Raw genomic sequence first — 27,980 nt, 5'->3', positions numbered from 1 at the left:
AGGTTCAGTGTATTTATTGGGTATTGCATTTAGTTTTGCATGCTGATAGCACAAAGCTTGAAACTTTTTAGCATTGAACTGCATGCTATTCTTTTCAGCCCACTTGTATATTTTGTCCAGCTCACATTGCAGGTGCATAGTGTCTTCAGGGTTCACCTGTGAAACTTTTGTATCATCTGCATAACTTGTGATCGTGGCTCTCTGAGTGGCTGAGAGCATGTCTGAGAGGGCCATTATGAACAGCAGTGATCCCAAAACAGTGCCTTGCAGAACACCGCTCACTATTTGCATGTCATTGGAGGTGGCCCCATTGGCTACTACCACCTGACTTCTATCCTTCAGAAAGTCATGAAGCCATTCTCCCAATTTTCCAACTATGCCAAGATCACGCAATTTGTGACATATCATTCCATGATCGGCTTTATCAAAGGCCTTTACAAAGTCGAGATATATCACTTCCACAGTTGAGTGGTTGAGCAGTCGTTTCAGCACCCAGTCATAGTGTTGTAAGAGCTGAGTTAGGCAGCCTCTTCCTGGTTGGAAACCATGTTGGGTGTCGGGCAGCAAGACATTTTCTTCAAGGAAGGCGATTAGTTTCCTTCTGACTATTCGTTCCATGACCTTGCTGATGTGTGAGGTCAAGGAGATAGGTCTGTAGTTCTTAGCCTCCGCTCTGATATATATATATATATAACATGTATACACGCATATACACACATATATATATATACACACGCATATACACACATATATATATATACACACGCATATACACACATATATACACACGCATATACACACATATATACACACACGCATATATATACATATATATACGCATATACAGACACATATATATACATATACACGCATATATATACACATATACATATATATATATATACACATATACACGCATATATATACACATATACATATATATATATATACACATATACACGCACATATATACACATATACATATGTACAAAAATACACATATATATACACATACATATAAATACAAATATACATAGACATATATATATATACACACACACATATATATACACATATATATATACATATATATATACACATATACATACAAACATATATACACATATATACATACAAACATACATATATATACACATACATATATATATATATATATATACACACACATATATACACATACATATATATATATACATTCACATATTATACATACACATATATACATACACATATATACATACACATATATACATTCACATATATACATACACATATATATACATACACATATATACACATACACATATATACACATACACATATACATTCACATATATATACATACACATATATATACATACACATATATATACATACACATATATATACATACACATATATATACATACACATATATATACATACACATATATACACATACACATATATACATTCACATATATATACATACACATACACATATATACATTCACATATATACACATACACATATATACACATACACATATATACATTCACATATATATACATACACATATATACACACACAGACACACGCATATATACACATGTATATATACATGTGTGTGTATATATACGTGTGTGTGTGTGTATATACGTGTGTATATACACATGCATATATACACACACGCATATATACATATATACACACGTATATATACATATATACACACGTATATACACACACACGTATATACACACACACACACGTATATACACACACACACACGTATATACACACACACACACGTATATACACACACACACACGTATATACACACACACACACGTATATATACACACACACACGTATATATACATACACACACGTATATACACACAAACGTATATACACACACACACGCATATAGACACACACACACGTATATATACACACACACACGTATATATACACACACACACACGTATATATACACACACACAGACGTATATACACACACACGTATATACACACACACGTATATACACACACACATGTATATACACACACACATGTATATACACACACATGTATACACACACACACATGTATACACACACACACACATGTATACACACACACATGTATACACACACACACATGTATACACACACACACACATGTATACACACACACACACATGTATACACACACACACACATGTATACACACACACACACATGTATATACACACACACACATGTATATACACACACACATGTATACATATACATACAGTTGCATATATACACATATACATCAACATATATGTACATATACACAAAAAAAAAATATATATACATATAGACATCCATATATACATCAATATATATCTAATATATAAACATATATACATGAATATATTTATACATATATATATATATATATATATATATATATATACACCCACGTAGATATACATATATCAATATATAATGCAGGCTCCTGCTTGGCCAGTCCCTGTCAAACTCTCCAAACCGTGCCAGCGTGGAAGGACGACGTTAAAAGATGATTATATATACACATACATACATGAATGTATAAATACACACACAAATACAACTATATATACACGTAAAAATATACATAGACCTACAAATATATACATAAATACAATCATACACATATGTGTGTTTACACATGACCGCAAACATTCATATTCGGGTATAAACAGACATACATATACAACTTAAAACACACACACACACACCCGTATAAATACCCCGATTTGGAATTTTAACTGAGAAGCTGCTTTCTCTGTCCACTTTGTGTGTGTGTGTGCGCGCGTGTACCCGACAACCACAAGAAGGGGAGCTTATAGCGTAATATACATACATGTAGGATTGCAACAGAATCTTAATACACACACACTCACTAGAAGAGCAAGGTATAAATATTTATAGAACACAGTCCAACAGACGTTCTATCAGAAGTGGGACAATGGAAAAAAGATAGGAAAAAGTTGGGAAAAAATAATAAAAGCAGATAGAAACAGCATCAAACATCGATAATTATTTAAATTAACTCTGAATAAAGCGAAAATAAATTAAAATCTTCAGACGTTGGAACAGACAGAGAGAATGATAGGAAATTGTAGATAGGTAGGTAGATAGCTGGATAGCTGGGTGTTTAACCGATAGAAATCTCGATGATCACATACATACACACATACATACATACACTCAATTATCACATACACACACACGCACATATATATATATATATATATATATATATATATACATACACAAAGACATATGTACAGACATGCATGCATATATATATATATATACCCACAGACACATACACACAAATAAAAATATAAATATACTTATATCTATAGACACACTTGCATATATACAATATATAATATATATATATATATATATATATATATATGATTGATTGATTCTAGTTTCAGCTTATGAGCTGTGGCCATGCTGGAGCACCGCCATATATACAATATATATAAATATATACCCACAGACACATACACACCTATATAGACACAGAAATAAAAATATAAATATACTTATATCTATAGACACACTTGCATATATACAATACAATGATCTATAATCGAAGGCATTCCAGCCAGGGCCACCTCGTATTTTATTCAGGGCAATATAAGCTTTATTTTTCTCCAATTAATCAAGAATCTCTCGCGAAAAGCATTTCCTTCGACAACATCCTTTAACTTAATTATCTGAATTCACGATGCCATCGGCCCACTTTAGTTACTTTTCTTGGCTTGCATATATGTATGTATATTGAATGTATGTATCTAGGACTAATGGAACCCAAGGTTTCGTTGCGTTAAAAGAAAAGAAAAAAAAAAAGAGATCGGGGTATTTAATGGAAGGCTTATTTATTTGACTTCCAGAAAAATTAGCCTAGTTTTTTCCCCTATTTATGTATTTATGTGTGTGTGTAGACACACAATACACACACAAACAAACACTAGCACAAAAAAGATAAATACAAACTCACCCAAGATATATATATACACATACTAAAGATATATATATATACACACACACTCGTCCAAAATATGTATATATACACACACATTCGCCATTATATATATATACGTGCCTAAAATATGTATAAAGACACTCGCCTAAGATATATATATATATATATATATACACATACACACACTCGCCTAGGTCATATATATACACTAGCTTTGGATATAATATATATTATATATATATACACACTCGTCTAAGATATATATATATACATATACACACACTCGTCTAAGATATATATATATACACTCGCCTAGGATATATATATATACACACACACACTCGCCTAGGATTATATATATATATATATATACACACTCGCCTAGGAATATAAACACCACACACTCGCCTAGGATATATATATATAATATATACACACACACACACTCGCCTAGGATATATATATATATATATATATATATATACCACACACACTCGCCTAGGATATATATATATATATATATATATATATATATATATATATATATATATATATATATATATATATATAATAAATATTAGGGAATATATCCAAATTTACAGGGAAAAAAAATCAGATTTAGGATTAAATCCAATTTATAGTAAAATATTATAAAATATTATTTGAGACAACCACTATTTTGCAAAACAAACAAGGAAAGACTTAATCAATACATAAATTTATAAATTTTATGTATTGATTAAGTCTTTCCTTGTTTGTTTTGCAAATAGTGGTTTTTGTCTCAAATAATATTTTATATATATATATATATACACACACTCGTCTAGGATATATATATATACACACACACACTCGCCTAGGATATATATATATATATATTCGTCTAAGATATATATATATATACACACTTGCCCTATATCCACACACATAAGATATATATATATAGATAATACACATCAGAGAAATAGTAATGCTATTTCTAATAGAAGCCCCAACCCACAAATTTCAGGAAAAAAAAAAAAAATAATGGAAGCCAACTGAACCGACCCCCAACCATGTTGCGCTCCGGCCCCCTCTCCCTGCTATTTCACAGAAGGGCCACCTTTTTTATTTTATCGACCTTTAACAAAATAATGGGGAAAAAAGCGAGAGAAGTGGTCGTGGTCGTTCCGGGCGGTATTTGAACTTACAATGAATACAAAGGGACGTAAGAAACAATAAACAACTTGTTTTTGACTTGTTGGACAAAGAACCATACTGTGTTATTATATACACTCACATACTGTTGAAGAAAGCGTATAGGATCTTTAAATATTATTTACAGATACATATACACACACATATATATATATATGTACATATATGTATGTATATGTATATTTGTATATATATACATACATACACACACACATATATATATACATATACACACACATGTGTGTGTGTGTGTGTGTATATGTATATATATGTGTGTGTGTATGTATGTATATATATACAAATATACATACATACACACATATATATACATATACACACACACACATATATATATATATATACAATTATATGTACATATATATGTATATATGTACATATATAGGTATATGTATAGATTTATATTAAACTTGGCTAACTTTTTCTTTAAACATGATCCGAAACAGCAATCACAATAATGTGGGCATTTTCCTATTATTATTATTATTATTTTTAATTGATTTTTAAAGTTTTTTTTCATTTAAGTCTCAAGATTAATTTTTCTCTCCACAGCTGGATGACCGGATATAGAAGAGAGAGAGAGAGAAAGAGGTTGTAAATAATTAATTAATTGAATCGATAGTGGTGTATTTACTAGTTTAATTAAAACTTGTGCGGAATGAGGAGCGAAAGGGTCCATTCATTCCCTATTTCTTTATTACCCACAAGGGGCTAAAAAATACAGAGGGAACAAACAAGGACAGACATAGGTATTAAGTCGATTACATCGACCCCCCCAGTTCGTAACTGGTACTTAATTTATCGACCCCGAAAGGATGAAAGGCAAAGTCGACCTCGGCGGAATTCCTGCAGCACAGCAAGTAATTTCAACTTCAGAAGTTGAAAGGAGCAAAGCTTAAAGTTTTGTGCAAATGCTCCCATTTAGAAGCGGTTATAATAATAATAATAATAATGATGTCGAAATTTGGGCACAAGGCCATATAGATTCAATTAAATAGCTCCCTTAGATTCTTAATGGTACTTCAAATATAATTTTTCGTATAGACAGCAAGGGGGAATGATAAATAAAAACAGGGGGTGAATCGACTTTCAGTGAGATTCGAACTGGTAGTAATAATAACTAATAGGGTTTTTTGATGCAATTAGAAGCATATTTTGAAGCAATATTTTGAGGAGATGGAGTATAATAATAACAGATAAATAAACCACCTCCAGCACTTTGAACATTACTTATTTTTATTGCCCCCCTCGCCCCGAAGGGACGAAAGTCGAAGTCGACTTTCCAACAAAGAATAAAGCTTAATAGCAACAATATTAAATAAAAATAAATACGATAACTCAAGTTTGAGCGAGAAATTATTGGATATTAAAATATGTTTGGTAAAAAGGAATTTTTTTAAAAAAAAAAACCTTGTTTATTTTTGGGGGGATTTTTTCTGTTTCGAAAGTAAGATTACATATATAGAGGCATATAAATATAAATATTAAAAAGAGAAAGAATTTTTTTTTTAAATCTGAAAAAAATAGGGGGAGAAAGAAAGAAATTCCTTAATTCCTTCCGAGTGCCCACCTCTCCCTTAAAAAAAAAAAAAAAAAAATTATGTCTCGAAGGGGTTTTCATACTTACTAAGGGTCGTTGGTGAAAGACGGGCTTTTGGGCGGATCATAATTGTATAAATGGCTGTGCAGCACATCAAAACAAAAATAGCACATATCTGCACTGGCTACTGTGTATCCATTTTTGTAATGATTCGGATGAACGGCCGATCCGTTGCAGCAAATAGCCGGCATAGAGTTATTCAGCTTTTGTTTCTTCACCCCGCAACAGCTGGCCGCCATCTTGACTCCGGTGGAGTCACGCCAAGTCTCGCTGAGTCTCGCCATGCCGTTAGTTGCCGTTTATCCGTTTTTCTGCTGCCAGAGACTTTCTTCCTCTCTTCTCTTCTCCTCTCTGTTTCTCTGCTTCTCTATTCTTCTCTCTTCTTCTTCTTTGACACCACACAAAAATAAACAAAACAAATTTTTTTAACAAATTCACTGTTATTTACCCCACAGGTATTAATTTACAATCACACGTTCACTACTTGCCTGAAATCCACCACTACACACACCTTTTCCTTTTTCTTTTTGTCTTTGTCCAAGAACAGACAAATTAGTTCATATATATAGATATATATATATAGGTATATATATATATATATGTGTGTGTGTGTGTGTGTATATATATAGTCAAAAGTCAAATAGTAGCAGAGGACAGTGGTGTGTAGTAAACTTCAATAAAACCAACAATCTTTTAGAACGAGAGAGAAGGGGGAAAAAGTCTTTCTTTTCTTTTTAAAACATTGAGAAAAAATAAATTTTTTTTTTTAAATATCTCGATTAGATTAAATATCAGTGATATTGAAATATCACTTTGTAGGGGTTTTTTTTTCTTTAAAAAAAAAAAAGAAAATAACCAAAAGCTTTACAATTTTTTCTTTAACGTATCATTATCAGTATCATTCTTATTATTATCATCATCCGTGTCGATAGGATAAATAAGAGAGAGATAGATAGATAAGAAGCTGCTGCTGTATTTGTTTTTGTGTTTTGTTTGTTGGTTTTTTGTTGTTGTTGTTTTTTTGTTTTTTTTTTTTGTAGAGGGGGAAAAAAAGAAAGAAAAAAAGCAGCTATTCATCCGATTACTTTCTCTTTGATTCTTGTGGTGTGATGTTGCGTGTTGTGTAAATCCTTTTGCAAGCTGACTTGGCAGGGGTGGATGATTGTTTATTTATTTGTATGTGCTGATCTTTTTTCTTTTCTTTTTTTTTTCTTAAAATGTATTTATGTCTCTGAAGTACGTGAAGGTCTTTCTTTTAAAAAAACAAGCAACGTCTTCAGGACAGAAAAGGCTATTTAAGTGAATTAATTTACAGCCACCTACTTCACATTGTAAACAACTACAACAGCAACAATAATACAGTAGCAGCAGCAGCAGCTTCAACAAAACACCAACAATAAACAAGTCTAAGAACAAAAAGTTTAAATGGTCTGACCGTAATATATTCCACCACTACACATAAATCTGGTGAAGATGATTTGTGTGTGTCTATGTGTCAGTATTTGACTATCAGTGTATGGTGTGTGTGCGTGTATGTGTAATGTGTGTATGTTTTAAGTCCAATGACACAACTGTTGTAAGAAGACCATGTTTACACCTGACATGGCTTTTCTGTTATATTAATATTAACATTATTAATAAGTCAGCGGTTACCACATCCATCAGGTAACGGTTAATGTCGACCGACTGACTTCTCTACTTACTACCACTGGTCGTCGTCAAATAAACTCTTCGCACACTTGGTATCTGGCAGTAGTTCCTTCAACCATCATCATCATCAACTTGGTCGTCATCAATGTCATGATCCCCTTCTCCGTCTTCGTCTACCTTTCATGTCTTGTACAATACCATCAACAACACCACCGACTCTTTCTCCGCAGCCGCCGCCGTCGCTACCACCACCAACGGCGTCACGGACGATTCTTGCAATGGTAAATCAGTGGAACTAGGAAACATCTTTACAGTAATGCAGCAGCAATCCAACACTTGTTTGGCTCATTTGTAATCCTTACTCTCTACTCTCTTAATTTACGGGGTCTGTTAAGGAAATAGAATGACAGACGCGAGATGGGAGAAAGAGAGAGTGAGTGAGTGGTGATGGTCAGGATGGGAGTCTGGGAGACTGTCAGGAATGGTAAATTTGCTTCCGAGATCTTCTACCACCAATGATTCCAACATTAGATGCGATGTTACTTAAAAAAGATCCAATATTATTATTATTATTAATAGTAACCACACCAATTATTATGATGATATCAATGGTGGCATTTCTCCAGATGTTATCATCTATTTTGCATTTTCGTTCTCTCGTCCTTCCTTCTTTCTCTGGCTTCGCTTGTCACATCCTGTTTGTCCAGTGGTTTGCCCTTCTTCCAGTTCTCTGGCTAACCCGACCTCAAGCTGTTAAGGCCGTATGACGAGATGGGATTCTGGCTTCCCAGTAAGCGTTTAGCTATAATAGTTCAACTGTATGTAATATATATACATACATACGTCTGTCTGCTGTAGGACTGTATGTATAAATATGCGTGTTATGTATACAGCAGAAACCAGTAAATCCCATCTGATACCTTCAACCAAAACTCTCCCACCAACAAAATATTTGGTCTACCAAAGGTGGCGGGTGACAGCTTTCCTCGTTCTTCTATTTTTTTGCCCCCACTTTTTCCCGTCCTTCCTTTCTTTCTTCCGTGTCTCCACTCACCCACTCTGACTCTGTCCTTCTTCAACTCTCTTCTCTTTCAGTATCTTTCTAATTCTCACTATCTTTCTCTATCTCCCCCTCATCCTCTCTTAGTCTGTCATTCTTCGGTGCTCTCCTTTCTTTGAGTCTTTCTACTTTTCACCGTCTTTCTCTTTCTCTCTCTCTCTCTCTGTCTCTCATCCTTCCTGACTCTGTATCTCCTCGTTACTCCCCTCTCTCTGTTTCTGTTTTTCACCTTCTTCCTCTATCGTTCATTCATCTGCTCTCTCTCTCTCTACGTTGCTCTCCTCTCTCTGTATCTTTCTACTTTTCACTTTCTATCTCTCGCTCATCCTCTCTCACTCTATCCCTCTTCAGCACTCACCTCTCTCATTACATTTCTATTTCTCACCTTTTCCCTCTCTCTCTCTCTCTCTCTCTCTCGCTCATTTTCTCCAACTCTGCTTTTCTCTACCTCTCCCTCATTCCCTCCTCATTCCCCCTTACACTCCATTCCTCTAGCTCTGTTTATTGCTCACACTCTTTGGCTGTTGCTCTGTCAACTCTCACTTCTCTCTGCTTCTCCATTCTCTCCACTTTCCTCACTCCACAGCTCCAAGATTTCCGTCTCTAACTTCCCGGTTCTCCACCTTTCCCACTCTCTTTTTCCGTTTTCTTCATTAACTACTCTCTCTTCCCCTTCTCTCTCTCTCTCTCTCTCTCTCTTCTCTCACTCTCGACTGCTTTCCTATCCTGTAACTACTCATCCTCCTCACCTGCTAGCTCCCCCTCTTCTATCTCTCTCTCGCTCTCTTCTTCTTCTCCTCTTTCTTCTTCTTCTTCTTCTCCTCTTTCTTCTTCTTCTTCTCCTTTTCTTCTTCTTCTTCTCTTTCTTCTTCTTCTTCTCCTCTTTCTTCTTCTTCTTCTCCCCATTCTTCTTCTTCTTCTTCTTCTTCTTCTTCTTCTTCCAATTCTTCTTCTTCTTCTTCTTCTCTTCTTCTCTTCTTCTTCTTCTTCTTCACTCGACCTCTAGCATCTCTTCTGCCATTCCAGGTTTTCGATCCTTCGCTTTCTCCGTATCTTTCATTTGTCCTCTAACTCACTCTCTCACTATTCGAACCTCATCTCTGTCGTCTTTCTTTTACTCTTTCTTTTTCCCATTCCTCCCTCACTCTCTCACTCTCTCTCTCTCTCTTCAATGGAATATCTTTTACCTTTTCTCTCTACTCGCCTCATTTAACTACTCTCACCTTTCCTTTATCTAATCTTTTGCCTCAGTACCCTTTCTATCCAATTTTTTTTCTCTGGACCGTTGAGTACCTCCCTCTCTCCTTGCTTATTCCCACTCATCTTCCTCTCCACTATTTTAGCTCTCTCTCTCTCTCCCTCTCTCTCTACTCGTCACTCTTGCTCTTTTCTTTCTCCCTCTGTTTACTTCGTCACACCTTTATTTGTGTTTCCTTGACCACAACACACACACACACACACACACAACATTCACTCTTTCTTTCACTCTACCAACTACACCTGTATCCTCTAATCACCCGCTGCCAATTTCTTTTTTCTCTCCCTTCCTCTCTTCGTATCTCTTTTCTCTGCCTACTCTTTCTCTCTCATTCTCACTCACTCTTTATCTATCCTTCCTCTCTCTCTCTCGTAATTTATGTTTCTCTAAATTTTCTCCCACTACGATCATCCTAATTGGATTTTCACCTGCTCATTCCCTTTTTCTTCCTCTTACTCGTTCTTCCTTTCCCTCTCACGCGCTCCCTTTCTATCACTAACTACTCTCTCTCTCTCTCTTTCTCAACTTCTTTTCTCTACACGTCATCTTCTTCCAGTTTTCTCCTTACTTCTTTCTTTCTCTTTACTTTTTCTTTCTTCTCTTCTTCTCTTCTATTTTTCTTACTCTTTATATAACTTCATTTTCTTTTACCTTCTCCATTCCCTCTTCGGCTTTTTTTTCCTGTCCGCAAGCTTCTGTCTTTTGCAGTGTTTATTTACCTTTCTTAGTCTGTCTGTTTCTCTCTCTCTCTCTCTCACTCACGCTCTATCTTTCTCTTTGTCTCGTATACATTCATGCGTACGTATGTACGTACGTACATATGTAGTACTATGTACGTACGTACATATGTAGTACTATGTACGTACGTACGCGCATACGTACGTACGTACATAACGAGCGTATGTGTGTGTAGGAGGAGGGTGAAGGTGTGGAAACTGTAGTGACATTCGGTCGACAACTGATGAGGGATTTGAGCATGTTGTATCTGTGCTGTGCTTTCGCTTCCCCAAGTAAAAATTCTTCATTCTCTCTCTCACTCACTCTCTCTCTCTCTCTCACTCATTCTTTCTCTGCCAACTTCTTCATTAAACACACACTCACACATAAACAAATGCTATATTGCTTGATATGCTCAACATCTTGCCTAAAGTGGCGTTAAGGTCACTTGTAACATTCATAGTAACTGGGCCGATGTAGTTGGGCTTGCTTCCCTTTTCTGTCTTTAAAGAATCTTTACCATATCTAATATTTACTTCATGCTGAACACCTTGGTGAAATCCTTCATTAATTATCTCTTCATTTATTTTAATTTAATTTTTTCTGGGTTTATTAATTAGATGGCAACCGTGCTGGAGTAACGTCCTCAGATTATTTAAAACGATTTTATCGACGTCTGCAGTACTCTGTCTTGTACTTATTTCAGCGATTTTTGTTTTTCAAACGGCTATATCCGGATCTTTTCGGTTTGAACGGCAGTTTTTAAAAATAATTTCCACGTAACTAAACACTTTTAAACTTCGTATACTGGTAGAATGTGTTTATAAAACATCTTTTTCTCTTGGCTTTATTGAGAAAATTCTATGGTTTCTAAGATATTTGTTATCTTTTTTCTTCAATTTCTGCAATTTCAACCAATCAATGACGTCTATTGAGCGGAAAACATTCTGTGCTGTATGAAAATGTCCCTCGTTTAAGAAACAGATTGGGTTTATTTACATTTCTGAAGAAAAAAAGATACCCTTCTCCCCACCTCTAACCCTAAAACAGATTGAAATGCAATAGATCGATACTAGGGTCATAATTATGGGTGACAATTTCATATGACACCGCTAGAAAAAGTGCATTGTAGACGAAGTGATTCTTTCCAACCCGTTAGTCTGTACGTTGAAGTACCTCTCTCGACCCGTGTTTCGGTGGGAAGTAATGGAAAACTCTATTCGAAATTGTACGAACGAATGATCGCAGCTGAAATATCATTGGGTAACAATTAGACTGATGTCGCCTAAAATACTGTGGAAACAAATGTAAGGAGGACCTTGCGAGATTCTTTAAATCAATAAGCAGCATTCATGAATCGATCCAATTCATTATAGAAATGAATGAAAAGGAACTCCTGTTTGTGAATATTTAAAAAATGAAAGAAAATAAGAAATTTACAACCGATCTCTACTACGGGGACGCGGACACATATCAATATTCTGGGTTTTGGATTTTGCGATCCTTCCCACACAAAAAAGGTACATACCATTCGATATGGCAAGACATACATGCTCGATAGTTATATACACAAATAGACGAGAAAAGTGATTGATAGAACTAAATATATTATTCCTTCAAAAAAGCAGAATTACCCCCCGAAAGCTAATAAATCATGCCATAACCAAAGAAAAAGAAATTTTGATTTCTGCTTTACGGAGAAATACTCACAATGCGGTTGAAAACAAAAATACAAATATAGATATCCCGTTTGTAGTCACCCATAATTCTATGACGACAATATCATACATTCAGCCATACGATAACTCCTAGTTCTATATTAATCATCAAATCTCTGATAAATAATTAAGCAATCACAAACCATCAACAGACGAAGACAAACTACCAAATGTCAAGAGATTCCCAACAAAGGCGAGATTCCTGTTGGAGAAAGAAATAATGCAGGTAACAAACTGTGGAGACTCTCGGTAAAGTACTTGGTGTTAGGGAGGGCATCCAGCCGTAGAAACCACGCTGAAGTACACAATGGAGCCTGGAGTAGCTCTCTGGTTTACCAGCTCCTGTCAAGCTGTCCAACTCATGCCAGCATGGAAAACGGACGTTAAATGATGATAATGATATATATATATATATATATATATGGGATTCCCCGGTCGTTCCCTGTGTAAATTGACTTACCTGACATGCTTGTTATTACATTTACTCACCTGCCGGCTCAAGTTCAAATCTTGAGCAATTTGAAGTGCATTCTATGTAGAGAACTCCTGTCTCTAACTATATATATATATATATATATATATATATTCCTTGTCTTCCCTTCTCGGGATCTTTCCTTCTCCTATGTTTCTGACGAAGAGCTCCGCTCGAAACGTCAAACCCTCCTTCGTCCCTTCTTTCCTGAGCGTCCAATAATACTTTTTTGTTCCACGTCCTTGCGTTGTTGTTTTTTGGTTTTTGTTTTCTTGTTTGGATTAACTATATATATATATATATATATATATATATATGTATACACACACACACACACACACACACAACACACACACACACAACACCACACACATATATATATATTATATATATATATATATATAATATATATATATATATATACATACACACACACACACACAACTGAATAATTGAATGTGTTAACTACTGACGTAAGCACACACGACAAACTGAAGTTCATTACTCTGAAAACTTAATGAAAACCAGCAGTGGAATAGGAGGCAAACATACTTCACGATAAATAGAAATACTAATGAACTGAGGAGCAGAGGACATTAGTGCAATGACTGTTATTGTCTTATTCATTTCCATACAGACAGAAGACAACTCCACGTGTTTCGGTTTTATTTGACCTCCTCAGCTATGTGGCTTTCATTGTCCTTCCGGAAGTAGTAATACAGGAATTACTAATTTGAATTACCGTAATGCAACTCGAATTGGTGTGGAAAACTGGCATATTTAGAGAAAGTAATCACGAAGATTAATTACTGAGAGATGTTAGCTCTATGGGTGAAAAAAATCATTTTTTAATACAGAATATTAGGCGCAGGAGTGGCTGTGTGGTAAGTAGCTTGCTAACCAACCACATGGTTCCGGGTTTAGTCCCACTGCGTGGCATCTTGGGCAAGTGTCTTCTACTATAGCCCCGGGCCGACCAATGCATTGTGAGTGGATTTGGTAGACGGAAACTGAAAGAAGCCTGTCGTATATATGTATATATATATATATATATATGTATGTGTGTGTGTGTTTGTGTGTCTGTGTTTGTCCTCCTAGCATTGCTTGACATCCGATGCTGGTGTGTTTACGTCCCCGTTACTTAGCGGTTCGGCGAAAGAGAACCGATAGAATAAGTACTGGGCTTACAAAGAATTAGTCCCGGGGTCGATTTGCTCGACAAAAAAGGCGGTGCTCCAGCATGGCCGCGGTCAAAATGACTGAAACAAGTAAAAGAGTAAAAGAGATCCAATAAGAAATACCAATGCGGTGAAGAGAGAAACATGCCCAGAATTGTCTCCCCTGTTTGTCGCAATCGCCTCACTCCGTCACGTTATTTCGAGTACTTTCACTCTTATATAATAACTATTGTTAACTAAATCAACCACTAAAATAAAGCCCATGGTGGGCGTGATGGTTATAACGTAACACTAAAACACCTACACCTTTTTTTTTCTTCTTTACTCTCTCTTATCTTTATCTCCACTTTTCTCTCTATTCCCTTCTCTCTTTCTCTCACATCTAATTTCTCTTCTTTCTAATTTGCTTTCTTCGTCATCAAAATCTGCGTATTAAGTCACGTAGAGATGGCGACGACGAAGCAGGAGTATTCTGTCTTCTAAATTTCACGCCTTATTAACAAAAAGCACGTGTGTATCATTTTTCTAAAATCATTTCTTTTTTTTGCCATATTTTCTCTGTGGCAGTGGAGCAGAGTGCAGTATTGTCGTAATTAGCTAATTATGAATCGAAGCCAATTAAGGAACCGTTTCTGATTGACAGTGCGCTCTCATTCCCAATTACTGATAAACAGAATAATTCCGTTTATAATTTTTAAGGTACTGTCCACTGAAATATTCTATGTATTGCAATTATTTGTCCGATTTCATGTTAATTTAACTGTACTCTCTTCCCCACTCTCTCTGTCTTTCGAAGCATATATTTATTTGTCTGTTTATGTCTATTCGTCCATCTATCTATCTGCCTATCAGTGAAATTCGTGAGTTTGGATAAGTCGGTACTCTGTGATGAGAAAAAGGAAAACCACTAATTTCACTGTGTACCTTTTGACTACACAAACCTATCATCAGTTCCATCGTGCTTTGAACTTGTCTGTCTACATCCCTATATTCGTCCATCTATCCTTAATATTTAATCTATGGCGATGTTTCGTTGATGGTCGAAATCTTCGGCAATTTGCGTAACGAATTTTTCATATATTTACTTTCATTTTCGTGCCCTGTTGAAGGCGACATTTGCTAAGAAGTCGGTGAGGACTTATATGGATAAAATGTTCGCATACGGACGTTTGAATTTACACACAGCCTCACTGGGTAAATGGACCCCGTAATTAAACCACATGGTTTTGCTTACACACTGATGCAATGTACATACGCATATGAAATGTATATCTTTCATATTTATCCAGTTCTTTCCGAAGCACATATTTATCTTCCCTAACACCATAACACGTACCATAACTCTGTAGAGGAATATACATAAACAAGTACCTTTCTGTCTCTCTGCTTTTCTAGCTAGCCATCCGTCCATCCATCCATCCATTCATTCATGCACACGTCATTCGATTTAACATCGATGGACCACGCTTTCGCAGTCCCTATTCGTACTGAAAATCGAGATCGAGCGAGCTTTTGCCCTTTTCGAACTCCACTCTGTTGCAAGCATTCGGGCCAGGCCCTTGATTTGGGGATAATTTCGTTCTTTCTTCCTTCTTTCCCTCCCTCATACTAGTCTCGGGGGTCCTATAACTATCACGAGTGCTATCTTTCCTCTTGACTAAAAAGTTTAAATAACAAAAAAAGAAAAAAAAAAAATCTATGCATTACAATTTGAAATGTAGAGTGCTATTTCTTTTAAATAAGCATTGAGGGATCTTTTCGGTTTGAACGGTAGTTTTTAAAAATAATTTCCACGTAACTAAACACTTTTAAACTTCGTATACTGGTAGAATGTGTTTATAAAACATCTTTTTCTCTTGGCTTTATTGAGAAAATTCTATAATTTGTAAGATATTTGTTATTTTTTCTTCAATTTCAACCAATCAATGACGTCTATTGAGCTGAAAACATTCTGTGCTGTATGAATATGTCCCTCGTTTAAGAAACAGGTTGGGTTTATTTACATTTGTGAAGAAAAAAAGATACCCTTCCCCCTACCCCTAACCCTAACCCTAAAACAGATTGAAATGCAATAGTCGATACTAGGGTCATAATTATGGGTGACAATTTCATATGACACCGCTAGAAAAAACTGCCGTTCAAACCAAAAAGATCCTTTAAAAATGCATCAAATGGCATTTTTGCAAAAAACGTTTTAGAGAGTGTAGATTACATAATGTTGATATTTCAATCATATGAAATAGAAAGAAAAAAGAAAATGCTAACGTTACAGAAAGTAATGATTACAAATTGAAGGAGTGTGTGTGTGCGGGAGCGGGGAGAGGAGAATGATTTGAAACTTCTCATACGATTTTCGTTTCTTTAAATTTTGTCAGCTTAATCATAATCTACAACCTTGAAAACGTATTTCTGCAAAATTTCATTGCAAAAATGTGCATTTTTCAGAAAGTTATGAAGAAAGGAAAATCATTTAGGTAGAGGCGCAGGAGTGGCTGTGTGGTAAGTAGCTTGCTTACCAACCACATGGTTCCGGGTTCAGTCCCACTGCGTGGCACCTTGGGCAAGTGTCTTCTACTATAATCTCGGGCCGACCAAAGCCTTGTGAGTGGATTTGGTAGACGGAAACTGAAAGAGACCGATAGAATAAGTACTGGGCTTACAAAGAATAAGTCCCGGGGTCGATTTGCTCGACTAAAGGCGGTGCTCCAGCATGGCCACAGTCAAAAGACTGAAACAAGTAAAAGAGAGTAATGCTGTACTAGACAACTGTATACAACACATCATTACATAATATCACACTATAACACTACACTACACAATATAAGCCAATGAAGGAGCCTCTATGTAGTCACTTGATGTGCTAAAAATAGCAGCCAAGTGATGGTTATGGCTTGGTTACAACTATTTCCCATCTTACATTGATATCATAAGGGTGGTAGATGATTTGTTATGACTGTGAGGTGGGTGGCCAGTGTTATCGTAATTTTCTGTTTCGACTGGCTTCTGTGCCGGTGGCGCGTAAAAAGCACCAACCGATCGTGGCCGCTGCCAGACTCCCCTGGCACCTGTGCCGGTGGCATGTAAAAAGCACCCACTACACTCACGGTTGGCGTTAGGAAGGGCATCCAGCTGTAGAAACACTGCCAGATCAGACTGGAGCCTGGCGCACCCTCCTGGCTTCCCAGACCCTGGTCGAACCGTCCAACCCGTGCTAGCATGGAAAGCGGACGTTAAACGATGATGATGATGATGATGATGATGATAATGATTTGTGTCACCAGCATAACAAAACTTATCAACTGCTTTCAGTGAACCAAATAGTTCATAGTCTCCAACTCTATACCACCTGATGCTTGTAGTTGCATTGCTTACCTTATTGTAGTTTTGACTTCACAGATTAGATTAGATAGAAAGGCTGCAATGATGTAAGCAATCTTTAATATGTGCAGTAAATAATAAGCTGTACTTAAAAAGGATTTCGTAAGAGAAAATGATTTTAATACAAGTATATACATAAAAGCAACATTTCTAATTAACATCAAATGCAGAGTTAGCTGCTTTAGTTTCACTTAAGCTGTACTTAAGAAGATCCGTACTCTGCAGCAGAAGTGTTAAGACCAGTCTCCTTGGTGATGAGGATTGACCTGCTAGAGTCCTGGGCTGGTTCCACATGAAAAACACTCTGCAGTGGTACAAAAAAGTGCCTGTGCAGTGTCACATAAAAGCACTCTGCAGTGTCACAAAAAAGTGCCTGTTTCATGTCTTGTAAAAGTGCCTGTGTGGCGCCATGTATAAGCACCCATGCAGTGCCAGGTAAGAATGTCTATGCAGTGCCACATAAAAGCACCCAGCACCCTCTGTAGAGTGGTTAGTATTAAGAAGGGCATCCAGTCATAGAAACCATGCCAAATCAGACTGGAGTTGGTGCAGCTCTCCAGCTTTCCAGCTCTGGTCAAACTATCCACCCCATGCCAGCCTGGACAACAGACGTTAAATGGTGATGATGATATTCAATTCAATTCAATTCAATTTTTATTGGCTCAAAAAGCAAAAACAAGGCCATGTAGGGGGACATGGAGTTATGTACAGGGAGGGTGGTCATACAAAGACTTCAAGCCATTTCTGGTCAAGAGAGACTTTGAACCGTGCGGTCGTCGGCATCTTCACTATCTTGTCCGGCAGCTTATTCCATGGATCCGCAACCTGGACGGAGAAAACCCCTCTCCTTTGATTGAGATGAAATCGTCATAGATAGAGCTTTTCGGAGTGACCCCGCAGCCCACGCTCCGGAGCAGGAGTGAAGAACAGCTCTTTTGAGAGGTTACACTTTCTGCTTATGATGTTGTGAGCGAGAATGAGATCACTACGGTGTCGTTGTTTTTCGAGAGAATAAAGGTCAAGCATCTTCAGCCTTTCTTCATATGATACATGATATGATATTATATATATATATATATATATATATATATATATATATGTACATATACGAGCGTGATTGTTGCCAGTGTTCAATTAAACACTTCAAGGCAGTGACCAAGCATTGACATAGTCCAATGATTGGAATAAGTAAAAGATAAAATAAGATAAAATACCTGTTGTGCATTTCGTTGGTTGCTCTACCGAGTCTACCATTCATGATTGTTTTCAACAGTTGGCGGCAGCACTGTGCAATTACTGGTTACAAATAAAGCTCTTCACTATAATTCTCTCTCACAATACCACACTAACCAGCTGCCATGGTAATTAGACATAGAACCAACACTTCCAAACTCGTAAAGAACGCCTTGTTCTTTGTTAATTAAAAAATGAATGTGTGGAAAAGTCATAAAGAAAAGAGATTGAAAACCAAGCTTAATTTCAAAGAATTAAAAAAAAAAATTTTTTTAATTTTTTTGTTCACTTTTCTTCTTGTTAGCAGTTGATGGTGGCATTAACTGAAATTATACAAGGCTGCCTTGAACTTTATTCACTCTAATGGAAGCTGAAGTATTTTAGTCAAAAATGTAATAAAATATCATTAGATTATTATTATTATTATTATTATTATCATTATTATTATTATTATATTATTATTATTATCATTGTCATTATTATTATTATTATTATTATTATTATTATTATTATCATCATTATTATTATTATTATTATCATCATTATTATCATTATTATTATTATCATTATCATCATCATTATTATTATTATTATTATTATTATTATTATTATTATATCATCATTATTATTATTATTATCATTATTATTATTATCATTATTATTATCATTATTATTATTATTATTATTAGTAGTAGTAGTTGTAGTTGTGGTGGTGATGGTAGTAGTAGTAGTAGTAGGCCTGCTGGCTGACTTATTAACACGCTGGTCAAAATGCTGAGTGGCATTTTGTCTGTCTTTACATTCCGAGTTCAAATCCTGCCAAGGTCGACTTTACTTTTCATACTTTCAGGGTCGATAAAATAGATATCAGTTGAATACTGGGGTTGAATACTGACCCATGGAAGCATGGAAAAGTGGATGTATTTTTTTCTTTTTATCCCAAAGGTCATTGAAAGTGCTGAATAAATATAAATAAAGCATGCAAATATATCTTCTTATATCACTCAACTGGTGACAAGTGACTTTATGGAATATCAATATTTGCACCCATATGCACACACACACACACACATACACACATGCTATATTGTGTCTATTTGTATGCAATGCCTAATAGCACAAGTTCTCTGTATGTTGTGTGTATATATATATCATCATCATCATCGTCGTTTAATGTCCGCTTTCCATGCTAGCATGGGTTGGAAGATTTTGACTGAGGGCTGGCGAACCAGATGGCTGCACCAGGCTCCAATCTTGATCTGGCAGAGTTTCTACAGCTGGATGCCCTTCATAACGCGAACCACTCCGAGAGTGTAGTGGGTGCTTTTTACGTGCCACTGGCACGGGGGCCAATCAGGCAGTACTGGCAATGACCTTGCTCGAATCTATTTACACGTGCCAGTGAGGCGACGTTGGTAACGATCATACTCGAGTGGTGCCCTTTTACGTGCCATGGGTACGGAAGCCAGTTATATATATATATATATATATATATATATATATATAGGGTTTTGTATATATATTTACCTGGATTTTTTTCTTTAATTGTACCCCACACATTTATAATTATAGGGATTGTTTCTGTTTTTATAATCTCCTCGTTTTGGTTGTCTCTATTTTCAGATCTTTATATTATTGTATTTTACAGGCTCTTTCTCACTCGCCCACCTGTTAACACTAGCAAACACCTATGAATGTGTTTACTAGGACAGATGTAAACAGACACTAATTATTGGTAGAACATCTCTGAACAGACAGAACGACTGAACAAAAATCTGTGGAAACCCTTTGATCGCAGAACAACACCTGTTTTTAACATATTCCCAGAACACCAGTGAATAGATATAAGTACATCTGTGAACTTATTACTGAAGCAGTTGTGTAAGGATATCAGATCAGAAGTGAACAGATATTAGAATAACTCGAATGACAACCAATTACTAGAACACTTGAAAGTAGATATTTCTACGGTACCTGTTGCTATTAACGAATTTGTGGAAAGTTCACATATCTTCACCATTTTGATAATGGTAAGTTTATCATACTTTTGTCATTATTGTATTTGGGGTGGGGAGGTAAGTGATTTTCAGAGTTGTTTTTTTTTTCCATTTTTATCTTTCATTCTCCAAGTAAATGACATTTTTTTCCCCCTGTGAACCGTTTCCACAAATGATATCAACCATCATACCCAAGCACCAATAACGTAGGTCAGTGTAGGTGTCTCCTTTGTTAAGTTTACTTTGGTTGGTTGGCTGAAGCACCATCCGAGCGTGGCCGTTCGCCAGCCTCGTCTGGCACCTGTGCCGGTGGCACGTAAAAAGCACCCACTACACTCTCGGAGTGGTTGGCGTTAGGAAGGGCATCCAGCTGTAGAAACATTGCCAGATCAGACTGGGCCTGGCGCAGCCTTCTGGCTTCCCGACCCCAGTTGAACCATCCAACCCATGCTAGCATGGAAAGCGGACGTTAAACGATGATGATGATGATGATCGTCATCATCATCTTCGTTGTTTAATGTCTGTTTTCCATGCTAACAGGGTTAGACAGTTTGACATGGAGCTGACCAGCCGGGGAGCTGTCCGGGCTCCAATTCTCTGTTGTGGCTTGGTTTCTATAGCTCGATGCCCTTCCTAATGCCAACCACTTTACAGAGCCTGTTGGGTGCATTTACGCAGCATCAGTATGACTGCATTTTATGTGGCAGAGGCACCTGTAAAAGACAAGCTTGTATGTGTGGAAGATTTGACTTGACTTGACGCGTCCTCTCAAGCACAGCAAATCACCACAACTCCTGGTCTCTTGTCATTTCCTCAATGAGGCCCAGCGTCTGAAGATCCTTTCTGACCACTTTGTCTCACATCTTTCTGGGTCCATCCCTTCCACACGTTCCTACCACAATTACAGCTCGGCACTTCTTTATGCAGTTGTCCTCAAAAATTAATGAAGTTTCCTTTACCAAAGGTTAAGCAAAATTCTAACGAATAATTTATTTTCTTTGCTTTGTCATTCAGCTCATTCAGAGCAAGAACACTGTTCTGCTCTGGTCCTCATTTCTCTCACATTTTACCCTGCTCTCTGTTCCCCCTTTCCCATCCTCTTGGGGTTCATAGTCTTGCAAGCTGCTTGGTCACCTCACAAGTGCTGGTGGTATGAAAAAAGCATCCGCTATACAACTACACACTGTAAAGTGATCGGCATTAGGACAAGGCATCCAGCTGTAGAAGCCATGCCAAAGCAGATACTGGAGCACAAATGCAATCCTTAAGCCCATTGGATCAAACCATCCAACCTATGCCAACATGGAACATGGACATAAAATGATGTGAGTGGGCGTTAGGAAGGGCATCCAGCTGTAGAAACACTGCCAGATCAGACTGGAGCTTGGTGCAGCCTCCTGGCTTCCCTGACCCCAGTCGAACCATCCAACCCATGCTAGCATGGAAAGCGGACGTTAAATGATGATGATGATGATGATGATGAAGACTGCCTGGTTTGTAATTTCATTTGAGTGGTCAATAATCAGGTGACTGTATTCACTTGAGTGGTAGGCGATGTGGTGACTCTGTTTGCTTGAGTGGTTGGGGGTCTAGTAATTGGTCGATTTTCTGAAGTTAGTGTTGCAGTTGTTAGGTCAGATTCTGCCACAAAACTCTCTTTTAATTTATGGTTTTAAATATGCATTGCTAATGATTTTGAGAAAGGTATGAAGGGTGCACAATTTCATTACCCTTTTATTAACTTCATGCCTTTCAAGTTAGCCCTTTCAGTACTAATCTATCTGAGACTGCACTTTGGTTTTATTAATCAAAACAGTTCATTCTAAGTGTCCCTACTGAAATTAAACTTTCCATCATGATTTTATATAAAGCCTTTTTTGTTATGTCCCAAGATCCTTGATTCCTTTTCATTCTTAGCCATATGTTTCATGTACATTGGAATAACAATCATGGTATATAGTAAATTGGGGGACACAAAGTAGTATGTCAAGGGTCCATGAAAAAAAAATTGCTTTAGGTGTATTTATTGTAAGAAACAGATTTCTTTCTCTGATGTTTTACCTGGTTTAACATGTTTCCAGCCACAAGTGAATGGGTGAAAAACAAAACGAAAATATAAACAAAACAAAAAAATAATAGGAATTTTGAATGATGTATCTATTAAACTAGTTTTTAAATATGAAATGGCTATGGGGATCCACCTGAGTAAAATAGTAATCAAAGGGGTCCATAGGTAAAAAAATGGGTGAGAACCATTGATATAAATAAATAAATAGAAAGATAGATAGAAAAATATGCAATAAAAAGAAGAGAAAAAGCAGAAAATGTACCGTAAATCCTCGAGTATAGTCCACCCTTGAGTATAATACGGGCTGTACCTCTGAAAAACCTAAACCTTGTGTATAATACACACCCCTTCTCTAACTTGAGTCAAGGAGGTCTATATAACGTCCTTGGTTTGTAAAACTGTATACGGTAACGTCCTTTATTATTATTGTATATATAACATAATGCAAACGTGTAGCTTTTTTGGGCATTTTGTTTGCAGAAAATAAAGAAATAACAGTAATAACGTTTAATAAATGTTGCTTACTGCAAATTATGGATGATTCTTTTATGACTTCATTGTTTTCAGGCTTAACTTAAAGTATTTTCGTGCCCGTCATCACAAAATGCGTCTGAATAAACATTGCCGGGCAGAAAATAGAGACTCGGACATTGCTTAGAAAATATTTTTCATTTTTAACCTCGTATATCGTACGCATTAGGGATTTTGACCATTAAATTTTGGGAAAAATTTGGGAAAAAAATATTTTTCATTTTTAATCTCGTATATAGGGATTTTGACTGTTAAATTTTAGGGAATAAATGCGAATTATACTCGAGGATTTACAGTAATTATTTTTATAAATTTGATTGACTTTATCTTTTTGTTATTGTAGGCAACTGTAACATACCAGAGTAGCAACAGTGGATCACTGCTGTGTGTAGACCATGCTGAGAATCTGATTGCTGCTGGAGGAGAGAATGGAGCGGTGAATTTATGGGACTCTGCTACACAGCAGCTACTGCACCAATATGTTCCTGATGACAGTGATGACGACTGTACATCGCTGCGGTTCACTAAAGATAGCTCGCTCTTGTTTGCTGCTTTTAATAAGAAGATCTGTCAGTTTGACAAGCGGACATTTCTGACACCTGTCGAAACACACCATTACAACATTGAAGAAATTAATCAGCTGAACATCAATGATAAAGAAACCTTGCTTGCCTCGTGCGATGATTCCGGCGAAACAAAGATCTTCTCGCTCCAGGAGAGGAAAGTGATAAAAACTTTGCGTTATAAGCACTCTAATATATGTTCTACTGTTGTATTCCGACCGAACCACCAGTGGGAAGTGATGACTGCCGGACTGGACTGTAAGTTGATACACTGGTATTTTGCTAAACCAAAGGTGATGAATGAAATTAACATGCAAGAGTTGCTAGGAGAAAACATTGATGAGGCCCAAATCTTAAATCCGCCTCTTATTCATCATATCAACTTCTCACCCAATGGTTTTTTCTTGGCCTGTGCTCTAGAGAATGGTATTGTTAAAGTGTTTGATAGCAACCGCAAACATCTTCGGGACCGTTTTTCTCTGAGGGGTCACAACCAAGGCGTGAGTCAAGTGGATTTCCTTAGCAACCGATTTATGGTGTCCGGTGGCAATGATAAGCAGATTATTGTTTGGGACCTGGAAAAACTGGGGGGTTCTGGTGAGGGAGCAAATGGAGCCGGGGTGGTCCAGCCTCAGCAGCTCAATGGACATATGACAAATGGGCAGGGATCGGCCCATGGCAACACTGCACATGAGGGTGTCAGTGTCAATGGGGATGATGATGATGACGATGATGTTGATGATAGCCACAACAACAACACAGCCGACTGCAAAGTGTTCACAACTCTACTTTCTAACAAGGTCAACTGGTTAAAGCCCGTTGCCATTAGCAACCAGTATTACATTTTAGTTGCTGATGAATCAACAAAGCTATCAAGGATTACAATAGATGGACTATAAAATTTTCCCTAATCCTAAATGTATTTATAAAATATACCAAATACAAACTACCATGCTAATATAATATAAAACACACCACCTGCCAACCACTAATTAACTATAAAATATTGCCAAACACCACCTGTTCTATAAAAAAAACCCCAAAAAACTTACAGGTATCAGCACTGATTGGTAGAACCATCTTGGAAAAAAATCAAACAACAACATTGAAAGAGTCGACACTTGGCATTGGACATGAGTTCTGCTACCAAGAGCAGGTGGGGGTCGAAGGAGTTCTTGGACCCTTTTGATGTTTCCAATGCAGACACAATCAAGCAATTAAAACTGCATAAAACTGTTTTGACATTACTGTAAAATACAACCGGTTTCAGCCGTGCGTGAGCCAGGTAGAGGCAGGCTGAATCTTGAACACTGGTGAATACCAAAAGAGAGGCAGTTGATGATGATGATGATGATGGTCATGGTGATAATGAAGAGGCAGAGACTATGATAGCAATGTTTGTGATGATTATGTCAAAAAGAAGGAAAAATATTTTAATATAAAAAAAAAAGCCAAAAAGTTAATGTTTTCTTTTGTTATTTTTTTTTTACTGTTTTGCAATGTTATATTATATTGCTGTTTGTTTTTGTTGTGTAGTTTCCCCACGTCCAACTCTCAAACCATCCACCTCATACCTATTTCTTTACTACCCACAAGGGGCTAAACACAGAGAGGACAAACAAGGACAGACAAACGGACTGAGTCGATTACGTCGACCCCAGTGCGTAACTGGTACTTATTTAATCGAGCTGGCAGAAACGTTAGCACGCCGGGCGAAATGCTTAGCGGTATTTCACCTGTCGCAATGTTGTGAGTTCAAATTCCGCTGAGGTCGACTTTGCCTTTCATATCCTTTCGGGGTCGATTAAATAAGTACCAGTTACGCACTGGGGTCGATATAATCGACTTAATACCTATGTCTGTCCTTGTTTGTCCGCTCTATGTTTAGCCCCTTGTGGGTAATAACGAAATAGGTACTTATTTAATCGACCCCGAAATGATGAAAGGCAAAGTCGACCTTGGCGGAATTTGAACTCAGAACGTAATGGCAGGCGAAATACGGCTACGCATTTCGCCCGGCGCGCTAACGTGTCTGCCAGCTCGCTGCCTTATACTTCCTTATACCACCTTATGCCATCCACCTCATACCCCAGGTCAACCCTAATCCCTCTTACACAAATCCTGTAGGTGATTAGTTGAATGGTTAGATGCATCACACAGAACCATTGCGCCAGATATATGATGTCTCTGGCACTGAGCTTGCAAGACAAGGAAGGAATCTGCAAGTTATTGAGACAGTCTAACAAGAAAGTCTACAAACTAACAAGGGTGTCTACAGACTAACAGAGTTTATAAGACAAGGGTATCTAGGAGCTAATAAGGGAGTTTATAAATCAAAGAGCCTATAAGCTTAGAAGGAAGTCTACAAGCTAACATGGATGTTTCTGGCTAACAAGAAAGTCAGCAATAAAAGCAGGAAGTCTTTAAGATAACGAGGAATTCTAACAGACAAGGGAGCCTATAAACTAACAAGGTAACTTACAAGCCAACAACTGGCTTACAAGGTAGAAATTCAAATGACCCCATTTGAAGATTACCCTACCATTTTGTTGATATTCTTGCTACTGAGCAAGATGGGTACCTCTAGCAACGCAGTAATTAAATAGTATAAGACATCAAGTGTAGCTTATTTGTGCTGGGGAAGGAGGTATAATGAATTGCTTGTGACCTCTTGCTATTATTGTCGATGTACCGTAAGCAATTTTTCGTAAGTATATACTAATGGACTGTGATATTTTGGCTTGTTTTCAATATTTTGTTATTAGCACCAATTGTTGTGCCCCCAGGAGACGTGTTTATTTAGCACCCTAGCCTACAACGCTTTGGTCTCTCATCCATAGTATGTTTGCATTAGATGCAGGGCAACTTTCTAGGACATGAAGAAAAATACATAAATGTGTCTTATACGCCGGCAAAGGATCTTTTCGGTTTGAACAGCAGTTTTTTCTAGCGGTGTCATATGAAATTGTCACCCATAATTATGACCCTAGTATCGATCTATTGGATTTCAATCCGTTTTAGGGTTAGGGGTGGGGGGAAGGGTATCTTTTTTTCTTCACAAATGTAAATAAACCCAATCTGTTTCTTAAACGAGGGACATATTCATACGGCACAGAATGTTTTCACCTCAGTAGACGTAATTGATTGGTTGAAATTGCAGAAATTAAAGAAAAAAACAACATATCTTACAAACTATAGAATTTTCTCAATAAAGCCAAGAGTAAAAGATGTTTTATAAACACATTCTACAAGTATACGAAGTTTAACATTTTTTAGTTACGTGGAAATTATGTTAAAAACTGC

At 36.8% G+C, this 27,980-nt stretch overlaps 2 protein-coding genes across 6 annotated transcripts in view; one reads left to right on the top strand and one right to left on the bottom strand.

Annotated features, from left to right (window-relative positions):
• The window catches only part of LOC115222010 (AMME syndrome candidate gene 1 protein homolog), a 95,639-nt gene extending 79,792 nt beyond the window's left edge, over positions 1–15,847 (bottom strand). The window contains exons 1-2 of one of the 3 annotated variants that reach the window (XM_029792122.2): positions 15,832–15,847; positions 6,882–7,201 (exon numbers count right to left, since the gene is read on the bottom strand). In XM_029792122.2, coding sequence (XP_029647982.1) covers positions 6,882–7,138 — 257 coding nt within the window. In that variant the 5' untranslated portion in view covers positions 7,139–7,201; positions 15,832–15,847. Of the gene's footprint in view, positions 1–6,881; positions 7,214–7,243; positions 7,731–15,831 lie in introns of those variants that run through there. The other 2 variants (XM_036511306.1, XM_036511307.1) reach the window with 2 other exon arrangements.
• On the top strand, positions 15,264–26,140 carry LOC115222275 (WD repeat-containing protein 53). 3 transcript variants are annotated; one of them, XM_029792443.2, is made up of 3 exons: positions 15,264–15,417; positions 21,167–21,548; positions 24,458–26,140. In XM_029792443.2, exons 2-3 carry the CDS (start codon positions 21,546–21,548, stop codon positions 25,574–25,576), a joined length of 1,122 nt encoding a protein of 373 aa, XP_029648303.1. In that variant the 5' UTR covers positions 15,264–15,417; positions 21,167–21,545; the 3' UTR covers positions 25,577–26,140. The 3 variants fall into 3 exon arrangements, with proteins under 3 accessions (XP_029648303.1, XP_036367198.1, XP_029648304.1); XM_036511305.1 differs by having other exon boundaries at positions 15,287–15,417; positions 21,142–21,548; XM_029792444.2 differs by lacking the exon at positions 15,264–15,417 and adding an exon at positions 15,444–15,606.
• The last annotated feature ends 1,840 nt before the right edge of the window (positions 26,141–27,980 follow it).

The sequence above is a fragment of the Octopus sinensis genome, linkage group LG19, assembly GCF_006345805.1.
Source record: "Octopus sinensis linkage group LG19, ASM634580v1, whole genome shotgun sequence".
NCBI lineage: Eukaryota > Metazoa > Mollusca > Cephalopoda > Octopoda > Octopodidae > Octopus > Octopus sinensis.
The sequence above is the reverse complement of the archived record's forward strand: the minus strand, read 5'-3'. Positions and strand labels throughout refer to the sequence as shown.